This window comes from Notothenia coriiceps, unplaced genomic scaffold, assembly GCF_000735185.1.
Source record: "Notothenia coriiceps isolate Sejong01 unplaced genomic scaffold, NC01 NC01_scaffold00001229, whole genome shotgun sequence".
NCBI lineage: Eukaryota > Metazoa > Chordata > Actinopteri > Perciformes > Nototheniidae > Notothenia > Notothenia coriiceps.
In genome coordinates, this window is record NW_011333930.1 from 18,891 (window position 1) to 30,299 (window position 11,409).

Here is an 11,409-nt window from a genome sequence, read left to right on the forward strand (position 1 = left end):
CCCCCCTTGTCGGCGCTCGCAAAACAGAGGGCCTCATCATATAACTTTTGGTGGGGCCTCAAGTTGGCCAGGGACGGCCCTGGTTTTACTCCGGGATTTGAGATTCATGGACATGTACACATGTAACACACAATGGGCCTCATGCAGGAAGCGATATTTAGTATTAAATATAGGATAGATTTTTCTAATATTTCTTATTTTGATAGCACCCTTTAACTTCTCTTATTTACCAATCTTTTCTTATTGTTGCTCTTCCCTTAGGTTAGGAATTATTTAGCGAGATTTTTTAACCGTCCACAATTGTCAAATGCAAGGAAAATAAACATTATACATTTGAACACAAAAAAAAGCACATGAATTTCTCTTAATAAAAATTAAAGTAAATTGTTTTGACAGATTTGTTGGCTAAAGAAATACTTTTAGTCCATTGATCCTAATTAAGACACAACCCTTGGAAGATGAGTGCCTTACATAAAGCTCTTAGATGATTTTTTATTTCTGTGTAACGCCAATACTGACAGTTTCAAAAATGACATGTTTGATAATATAAACACTGAACTTTTCTTCGGTATTTTCATGAAAGATCTGTCTTATCTTTTTCTGTGCTTGTAGTAATCCACAACAATAAGCTAAAAATACATATGGTTTCACAGCCGTTCCAGAGTAATTGGTTTTGTAGCACCAGTGGCCTGGTTATTGTTAATTACTTGAATAATGTGCTTTCATTTACATTTTTAGCATTCAGTTGCTGATGTTCTCATCCACAGTGACTAAAACAGCACAATAAGGAACATTCATATTAATGTGAATGTGAGTATAGTAATGAACAGTGCCCCTACAATGATAATTAGGGATCTTATTTAACCCATTAAGACTAGCAAATCCTTCTGCTGAGATCATTTACAGTCAATCATTTACAGTCCTCTGTTTATGTTAATGTACACCTGTTATTATATGTCTTTCAAAACTCTTCTAACCAGGTCATAAGGTTTATTTTGACCTAGACCGCTAACTCTAGATCTCCTGCCCTATCTGAGGTCTACCTATGGACCTGACCTTTACACAAATGCACCTGTGACCTGTATTAACAATACCAGGTATCATCATTTTATTTAATGAATAACTTAACATTTAAGATCTTGGGCTAAAGCCAGCCAGGCTTTCACTCTGTGTGCCTGTGTTAGGCAGTTAGTTAGTTAGTTAGGGTCGGGGGAAATGATTGCCAGTGAAATATTGCTTTTACAACACATTAATAACTGATAAAAACTTGGAAACTCCAAATATAGATTATCAAGGCGCTAAATTACTTTTTTTTGTACTGATAGCAGGCACATGACTGATACTTGACTGATAGCGTCTGTAGGCCTTAAGGTGAACACACACACACACACACACACACACACACACACACACTAACTATCTAACATTTACACATGCAAATAAAGCATATCCAGCTGCGCTCTGACCTGAATGAAGTTGAACTCTCTCCAGCTGAGAGAGCCTCCCACAGATGGCAGGGATGTTAGTCCTAGCAGGACATAAAGAAAGAAACCAAGGATTCCTAGCGCATAGAATGAGTCTTGGCCCCATGCCTCTGTGTTGTCAAAGTAAAATGGAGTGGTTTTATTGTTCTCCATCTATGGGAGACAGAGACACAGTACTTTAAGAATTGTGAGCTTGATGTCATTATTTTCTATGTACAAAACACTGGAAGGTTTAAACCAGTCAGCTGTACCTCATCCACCACAAGTGTGATGAGTTTGTGTCTGACAGAGTAGCGAGTAGGAGTCATGAAGGTATGGATGACATGGAGAAAAGCAAGACCCAGCGCAATCAGACCCATCTGCTTCCTGCAGAGCATCCAACGATCCAGCCAATCAGGGAAGCGTCTGGAACATGAAAAAGTGAGTTAGACCTCCAAAAAGATACACCCTTTTTACAACAAATTGCAAAGGTAGGGAATAAGCAGCCTCTTGATTTCAAACTCTCAAATACTTTCGTATGGTCATCAATTTTACTGCATGGGGTAGTACCATGAGTCAAACCATGATACTCCACTACTGTTGCTGTTTAAAACACGCAGTTAACGGGCCACCGGATAGCTCAGTGTTCAGAGCCCATATGTAGTCACCCCTGCCTAGTAGGTAATACCGAGTCGGCCGAATATTTCATGTTGGTTTTGTTTAAAATAAGTGTTTTTTTAAGGAGCTTAAATTAGTCATGAGCATAAGTTAGTCACATTCAATTTTGGTTTCACATGGGCTACAAGCAGTGACCTCATGAGTTTTTAACGCATCTATGCAACCAACCTCCCCATAACTTGGACCTTCAAGCTTCTATAGTAAGGCCCCTAACTTCTGGAGCCCTTGCTGTTATATTGCTGCCAATGGTTTACATTGGAGAGTTACAAACTTGGTGCTTCTCATTGAAATGCTAAGGGTGCATTTTGTGTGTATCAGACGCAGAAGGCCTGGACAAAACATCATTTTTTAACAACCTGAAGATGAGACCATGCTGGGACATATTTTTCCTTGATTTTAATGTCTGACCTGTACTTGGTTCCTCTGTAGAGCTGAAGGAAGGCAGCTATGCCACCAGGCAGATAACACAGAGCCAGCATGATGAGAGACACAATGGGAAACACCTGAAAGATGGGGGACAAACACAGAACACATCCTTTAAAAGGAGCACAAAACACCATTCAGGAAACTAAACCAGGTGGGGGAGGTTTACCTTGTTGGCCAGGGAGACCATGATTCTGTAGGAGATGTCTTTGTCTTGTTCAACATACCCGTAGACGACATCTCTAATAACTAAGTAGAAGAAGAAGAAGGCGGTGAGGCTGACAGCCACGCGTAGAGGCAGCCTCCACTCTGGGAACAGCTGCAGAGGAAAGTCCTCCAGCTCTCCAGCCGCTGACAGAGACCCTTTATCCAGAACAGTGAGGCCCAGCTTGGTAGACATCTCTGCTACTGCTCGCTTTGCTTCTGCACTGTTCCCACACAGGTACACCTGGAGCATGGAGGAGTGGTTTATTTTAAAATGGGCTGCAATTGAATCATCATTAAATACAATAAATAAGAAAATGACAAAAAGTTTCCTTAAAAGAACTGGACACTTGTTTAAGCAAACCGTTTCCAACAAGAGCATAGATGGATCTGCACAAAAACATTAACTGCATGAAGGATCATGGTATATGAGATGAGCTTTAATATTTAATGGAGATCTATGGGACAAAAGCCTCTCAGGCTTTGACAGAGACAGTCCTTGTTTTTGGGATAAGCTCATTTCAGGGTTTTCTTTTCATGCAATGTGTGATAAGAAGAAAAATACAGAATATGCCAGACTCATCCATTAATATTATGTCATCATTAATAATTGTTTACACAGATGTTAACGTGATACAAATAAAAATATTCATAGACATAAAATATGTTCTTGTCAAATTTAAATTAACATTGGATTCACTAGAATTTCTAGAAATCCAAAACGTTTCAGCCTGTGCTCTTATCTGAAATGATTTAGTTTGTAAGTCAGTGATATCAAGTACATCTTATCTTCAAAAATACTTTCCCCGTCCTGAATTCTAGCTCAGTGATGTTTTCCTGTTGCTAATAATTACTCTAAGATTATTGTTGGATGACTCACCCTGTTTTCAATATCTAGTGCATGACTGCACTGTGTACACCTATAGTGTCTGTCTACAGAATTACCCTTTTTTCTGTTCTCCACTGTGCTGTTTCAGTAATTATTGAGATGAAGCCCCTGGAAGCATATGACTATGTAAAGACACATGCATACTCAAACACTGCTCAAAATGTAATCCCATTTCTAGATCTTCATGCTGAAGGTTATTACCCCACTCACGGCTCTGTGATAAGACGATTAAGTTGTTTATAAAGGGGGGAAAACAAATCTTAAAGATGGAGAGGGATAGAGAGAAAGAGAGAGAGCAATTTGACAAGCATATAGCGGAGTCAGTGGGATTGAGCAGTTTTACCTGCAGGTGTGTGTATAAGTGGACCGGGCAGCCAGCCATGTCTCCCCACATTACTGCACCAGTAACAGCAGGGGACGGCCGACAGACTAAATCTCCATCTGAATGTAAATGTGACAGAGCCACGGCCCGCTGTGTATCTAATCAAATTGCCGGCTAAGGGATAGCAGACACTTAAAAGCTATGCATGTGGATATATACAGTACCTACACATAAAGACACAAACCTTCAAACACGTCAGTTCTCTCACAACTACCTGTTTTCAAAGAAAATAGAGCACTGCAGTGGTATCTGTGTATATGTGTGTGTGTGTGTGTGTGTGTGTGTGTGTGTGTGTGTGTGTGTGTGTGTGTGTGTGTGTGTGTGTGTGTGTGTGTGTGTGTGTGTGAGAGAGAGATTTTCTAAATCCCAGGTAAGAGAAGAGCTTTTCTGTGGGAGAATTTCATTTCAACACCTCTCATCTTGCACAGAGAACAGGACGATAGTCTTCCAGTTATGAATCCAATAACCATTGTGTGTGTGCGTGTGTTTGTGCGTGTATGTGTGTGTGTGTGTGTGTGTGTGTGTGTGTGTGTGTGTGTGTGTGTGTGTGTGTGTGTGTGTGTGTGTGTGTGTGTTGTAGACTGCAGTCTGTTCATAGGATTGGAGGTTACTCTTATAAACTCAAACTGAAGGTCAAATCGAGAAAGAATTTGGGTACAGAGAGAAAAGGAGCACAGGAGGTATACGTGTAGGCTTTTCCATGACTGTATTTGTGTGAGTGTGTGTATGTGTGTGTGTGCTGGGTTTGAATGTATGTGTGGATGAGGGACCTAAAGAGCACAGAGGGGGGAAAGTCAAGGTGGCATCATGATACAAAAGCACGTACTCACTGTCATTATGTTAAATGGCTTGTATTGACATACAAGCAGGCATGCTCTTACACACACACACACACACACATTTATATACACACACACATATGCACGCTGCAGCTCAGTGGGAAAAAGTGTATTGAGTTGGAGAGCTGAGGTCAGCTCTAAATCATTACAGGTCACCATGCCAGGCCTGGCTACCAGATTAGATTAAAGTCTAGCTGATAGACCCAGCCAAGCACATTAAAACACACACACACAAGCACACACACGCACATAGACGTGTGCATGGCATAAACACAAAAGTGGATACCCCAGCACATTAATCACAGAGAGCCTGGGTGTAATGTGCTGTGATGTAGCTTTGGTTTCTTGTAGAGAAAGAGAAGCAACAGCCACACAACAGATAAAAGCAGAAACAGTCCCTGTGGAGCAGACTGTTGGGAAACCAGCCTATTAGTTAGTTGAAGAGACTTATTAGATTAAAGCAGCCTTGAGAGTGGGTCACTGTGCTGGTCCTCTGGCTCCAGAAGATCTCACCACCAGGGCGACATGGCCACAGATACTCGCCTGTGTTTAATTCTCTGGGAAATACATCTCTTTTGTTGAGATTAAAAGGTGTTACTGTGTTTGTGCGTGTGCAGCTGGGTGGAAGAGAGGATAACATGAATAGAGGAGCAGCTGCTGTTTATCTGCATGGCATCTCTGCTTTCAAGCACAAAACAACACTATAAAACTCCCTTGGTGGGCTATACGTTACTGCTCTCTGTGTCACTTGCACTTCTCTTTCAACAATATAGTGAAAGATGGAAGATCGCCCCTTCCGTTGTCTCCCCTCTGCTATCTCTTTCTGCCCCAGCAGCACGCCTATCTCTCTCTGATAGGTGATGTATGTCTGACCTTCAGTGGTGAATTTGCCTCTTGCTGCCAAGTGGATCTTTAACTGCTTCCATGATTCACATGACCTCACTTCCTCTGACCCTGCTAGGCACTTCTCGACGTGGCTGGCAGCAACGAGTGGGGGGACAGCCAGCCAGGCCAGATAAGGGCATCTCCAAATCAGCTTGGACTGCTAGCTCTCCTCTCCCATCCTCCTCCTCCTCCTCCTCCTCCTCCTCCTCCTCCTCCTCAGTAACTGGTATAGGGCGGATGAGCTTCTTTAACACCATATTTAATCTTAACTGTCATTGCTTTATATACAATAACTGTAGATGAGAGGACTCTTGAGTGTGCTCCCGTGTTTGACTAAAATTGTCTGAGCACAGTGCGTTTCCCTTTGTCCTCTGGGATGAACTAGAGACCCCATCAACAGACCGTATCTATTATTTAAGCGGCAGCACTGATATTCTGATAAATAAACTGCCTTTCCAAACAATGTTTATACTGTCACAAACTAAAGGAAACATATTCATATTTTTCCTGGCACCCAGACGCAGCGGATTCAGTCAACAGCATTTCAAATTAGGCTTCACAAATCCGAGCAAGTATGGGGTCGAGGTTGGTTAAAGTTCATGGAACCCATGCTAACAACACAAACAAAAGAAGAAGAGAAATGCAAAAAAATATGCCAGGTAACATGACCGAGCAAACAATCTGAGCGTTGTCAATATTCCTGGACATGGTGTAGTGCACTCCTGCATTGGTGCTAACTCTGAGGGCCATTACTTTCATCTGAAGTGTAATATATTGAAGCAAGTCATGGGAGGAGAGAGGGCTGCTGAGAGGGCATAAGAGGGAGGAGGAGGAGGGGGGTGAGGGTGGAGGGGATTTTAAGATATGTGTAACCTATAACAACAATTGCATAAAACCTACATCTTGAATATCAACCCCACCAGAATTAAGTAAAGGGAGTTTAAACAAATGCATGCAACGTCAGGTATAAACCCAAGAAGGAAAACGAAAGGAGAAAGATACACAGACACATTTTAGTCCTTCTCCGCATGCGTATGAGGAAGAGATGCAGTCTCATTAATAGTGTTAGCGCAGAAGCACACCTTAATGATCCCTATCGTTCTCCGTTCCACTCTCTCTGAAACCATTTCCCTTTATCTGCAGGACCAGCAGGGTTCAGGTCAGGACAGCATAACTCACACACTCTCCATTTATCAAAGACCTATCAGAACCCGTTACCAAAGAATAATTGACCAACACCCGGGAGATCATGCCCAAATCCAAAACCAGGTTGTCAGCTCTGACAGGCCCAAATCTGGCCCTCATCCCATATGTTACCCCCCGCTTCTCTCTGTTTAATGCTGAACAAAGGCGTACAGTATTTGGATCTGAGGTCACTTTACTTTTCTTCTACCTCAAAAGACTCTTCTCACCAGATTTGACCAACTTCTTGTTTCCTATTTCCCTCTCACTGCAGTGAGCTTGTGCCTACACTGCTCAACCATGAAACCATAACTAAGTATAAATCATCCCTTCTCTCACTCTGTCACTCTGATAGCCCCTCCACACTCTCTCGCGTGTTCTCTTTATTTCCCCCTTCATCCCTCTCTCTTTCTCTCACTCTTACACAAACACAACTCTAATAAATTGTGGCACTGGTAATTACATAGAACCCACCGGTAAATTTCACTTCCATTTACATTTAGATTACAGAATATTTCATTCCTATCAATCTGCACTGCAAGACCAATGTGTGCATGGCTTTGCCCATATGCAGACACAACTGTTCATGGCATTTTTATATTCTTACTGGTGCATGTGCAGACACTCAGCGATGAGCGCACATATGCTCGCATTCAGAAAGACAAAGTGGACAAACGCTTGCAAGATCTCACACACATGTAGGTGAGGAGACACACACACACATAGCCCGTTGAGCAATACATCTTAATGTTCACCAGCACACATGGCCAAATGTACATATTAGGATATAAATCCTAACTTCACTGCCCACGTACAGTATGTGTAAATATATGTGCTCACAGCTGATGGTATCTTAAAGTAAAAAAAAATCTTTGTTGATAAATTGATTGCTGTTTTGAAAAAGAGCCACAATTTACCTTGAACTGTGCAATATTTATCTGTGAAAAAGCAATCACCATCTCTGTAGAGCTCTGGGCTCTTGTTTGTAAGAGTAGTAAAGAAATGTGTTTTTTGAGAATATCCATCTGCCCCAAAATTAAATACAAAATGTTTTAAATACTATTTACGGTAATGTTATGGTGAGTCTTTGGAGGGAACATCCTGTCCAACACAGACACACCACACACATTGTCTTTAAACACAAACTCACTCACTTCTGGATCGTATTACATTCAGATGCAATCTCATCCACTTCGCATAAAAGACAGCAATATGTGCCCCAAACCGTAATATTTGCGACTGTTTATAAGGAGAGAGGGCAGTGAAAAGAGCCAGAGGCGGCAACTTGGGAAAACCGATATCACCAAGATTTTGCCTACTCTCGATCTTTTCTCTCCTTTTCTTTAGTTCTGTCCCCTAGTCTGTCTCACGCTCTGACTCACCCACTCTCCCACCCACCCCCATCCTCTCAGTATTACTGCATCATTTCCAACAGTAATGAGTGCACCAGGAGCAGGGAGATAGCAAGGGAGAAGGGGAGGTACTTCAGGGAATTAGAGTGTTTAAAATATACACAACGGGTTTCCTCTTGTGAATAATCAGTACAAATACCCCCTCCCTTAAGGTACTGAATCACACACACACACACACCTGTACCATTCAATGTGCTTTCAGACCCGTGACATTAGAAGAACATGATTAACAAATACAATCCCTATCGAGGAGCCTTAAGTGTCTGCCATTGTATTTTGCATTACTTGATTGTTCTGGATGCTCTCATTACCGCCGCTGCTTCACTCTTAGTGGCACTCCAGGACACAGAAAATACATTACCTAGCAGTGGTTAAGTGTATGAGACATTAACTAAAGCTTTTGCCAGAATATAGTGTGGAGGTAATTTCCTGCATAAAATTGGTTTTCTTTCTTTCGTGTGAGAGAAGTGCATTCCCAGTGGAAATGTGGCCAAGAGAAAGCATAAAGACAATGTTTCCAATACTGAAACAGGACACATAAGATTTCCCGCAGGTGTTTATATTTCCGTCTACGTGTTCGGGTGCAGACATGAGTGTGGGTTTTTTTCTCCCACCCAGACAGCTTTATTGTCATTAGGAACGTGTGCTGATATGATCTGCCGAGGTTTGGGCTAGTGCGGCTGCAGGAAATTGGAGCAGCGGGGTGGCATTAGAGTTTAAACTGAAGAGCAGTGGGAAACTAACAAAACTGGCTATTGGGACAGATCAGCATCAGTACACTGTAAACATCCACACACGAATACACACTTACAAACACTGGAGAGAGTGGAGTTCAATTGAGCAGAGGAAAACTGCTGTACTTATTTAAGAGCATACAGACCTTAAGGCTCATGCAGAAAAACATGGTCAGCATTGCTGTGCAGTAGCTAGAATATTATAAATACTAAACTCATGAGCCCAGGCTCCTCCTCCTTCAGGCAAAGTTGACCAGACAACAACATTAATGTTTTAAGTAAAACAGTCATATGTTCAGCTTTGTGACAACGCATTTCTCAAATAACTTGATGGGTTTTAAAAGGCTTTTTAGCCTAAGAAATAATATAATAATCATTATTGGAAATCCCTGAAAAATGCAAAACCCACCAATTGTGGATATTTTACAGGACAGTGCATTTAAGGTAGGGAATTTTACTTTTTAAATTAGTAAAAAGATCGTTATGTTGTCGAGGTCACTATAGAAGAAACTTGATGCAATGTCTTCTTATGTAAGAATATGCAATAACAGACACAGGGAAGTACATCTTTGAAGGCTTTTCATACAAAAAGCTATAGTACAGTACAATCCTCCAACCATTAAAGCACAAGGGAAATCCATCACTGAGGAACCTCTGTCCAAAGACTTGTGAGATACGAGAGAGGGTCACTGTCTCATCATAGCAGTAAACATTTTTTTTTATTGTTATACAGGACTCTGCTCACACACTTGAGCGTGTGTGTGTGTGTGTGCGCGTTTTGTTTGTAGTTTATAATGGTAGAGGGGGCATAAGTCCGTTAATAGGCCCACATCTGAGGATATGTATACAGACAGACGGGTGCCTCTTTCGTTCTTTGTTTACTGTAACTGAAAGCTGCAAGGTCCCTGAGGAACAAACCTCTCACAAAGGAGGGCATGCAAAAGCACCATCACACACCCTCTCAGCATTAACAGATAAAAACTAAAATGCTACGTTGGTTTGAATAAAATTGCTCTAAGGCTAGTTTATGTAGTGATGCAGGCAGCTACAAAGGGCCGTGGTTAGAGAGGGCTGTGAAGTGGCAGCACCTTGACAGGAAACTTGGTAAAGTGTAAGAAAATGCTGTAGAATGGGGAAATGAGTAGGTTGTAGTTTGACAAAGAGTAGGAGGTTGCCAAGAATAATAGGTTTGCAAAAGCTGCGAAAGCACAAAGATCGGCCATATTTGTATCAAAAGTGTTTGGAGGTTTCATTGCCTCGGAAAAAGTTAACCCTGTGGTTGTTTTTTGAGTGAAAGATAAGAGAAAGTTTAGTTCAGGATCCTTATTTATGTGCATCAAAACAACAGCAGAGCCTTTCTCTTGATTTAGTTGCTGAAAGCTGAATTGACTGCACTAAATCTAAAGACTTGGAAGTAGCCTATCAGTTACATTTTTGTTTTAGCTATAACTCATCCACACTGAAATATGTCCTACCGTAAACAAAGCTTGAACATGATCACAGAATAAAAGTTGTTCTAACCTGAAAGATAAATCTCTTTGTGGGTTCTTATCGAGTTATAGCAGAAAGTGGACTCTCTCCCCAGTCTGTGACTTGTCCTTCAGTGTCTTTCCACCTCATGTTTACCTCTAAAACCCAGAGCTGTCTGTAGCGTTCAGTGTTGACGTTGAGCACAAAAGGCACCCTAATCCCGGGCTGAATATGCATGACGCGCAGCGCAGTGCTGTGGCTGCTCGCAGTTTAATAGTTTCAGCACCACGTTGGTGAACAGCGCCTTACGCCGCTGAGACACACAGGCTCAGCTGCAACGAGTTCCGAGATGCTCTTTGACGGCGCCGTTTGACAGGCCAAACCGGAGAAAGAACCTTTTATCTGTAATCAAATCATTGGCCCCGGGGTTGCAGCTGAGTGTGATTCCCTTTCCCCTGATGATACCGAGACCTTGTGAAAGCACGGCACTTTTATTTTGATGCCCGCAAAAGGAAAAGAGAGTCAGACAGGTCTGAGGTGGACCAGAAGACAAGAGAAAGGGAGAGAGATTGACACACACATATTTTGGGTGGCTCATTTAAAGATATTAAGTGGAAAAAAAAGATTCGTTGTCAATAAAGTTGATCCCTTAAAAAAGAGAAGAAGAAACTGAAAGGACGGAGAATTGTGAAGATGGGGAGACGGGGGCACTGTAATTCGGAGTTACTCAAGCAAAGCGCGGACAGAAGTGATCCCCAAATCCAAGACACACGCATGGGCTAGGGCTGCATATTGTAGGCAACGCACACAGAATATGGTCCGGTGCAGAGAGAGGGGGTGTGTGTGTG

At 42.0% G+C, this 11,409-nt stretch overlaps 1 protein-coding gene across 1 annotated transcript in view; it reads right to left on the bottom strand.

Moving 5' to 3' along the window:
* The window catches only part of LOC104959768 (metalloreductase STEAP4-like), a 12,976-nt gene that overhangs the window by 774 nt on the left and 793 nt on the right, over window positions 1-11,409 (bottom strand). Inside the window, exons 3-7 of the mRNA XM_010787666.1 lie at window positions 10,718-10,820; window positions 2,734-3,012; window positions 2,550-2,644; window positions 1,736-1,889; window positions 1,467-1,637 (exon numbers count right to left, since the gene is read on the bottom strand). Coding sequence (XP_010785968.1) covers window positions 1,467-1,637; window positions 1,736-1,889; window positions 2,550-2,644; window positions 2,734-3,012; window positions 10,718-10,820 — 802 coding nt within the window. The remainder of the gene's footprint in view (window positions 1-1,466; window positions 1,638-1,735; window positions 1,890-2,549; window positions 2,645-2,733; window positions 3,013-10,717; window positions 10,821-11,409) is intronic.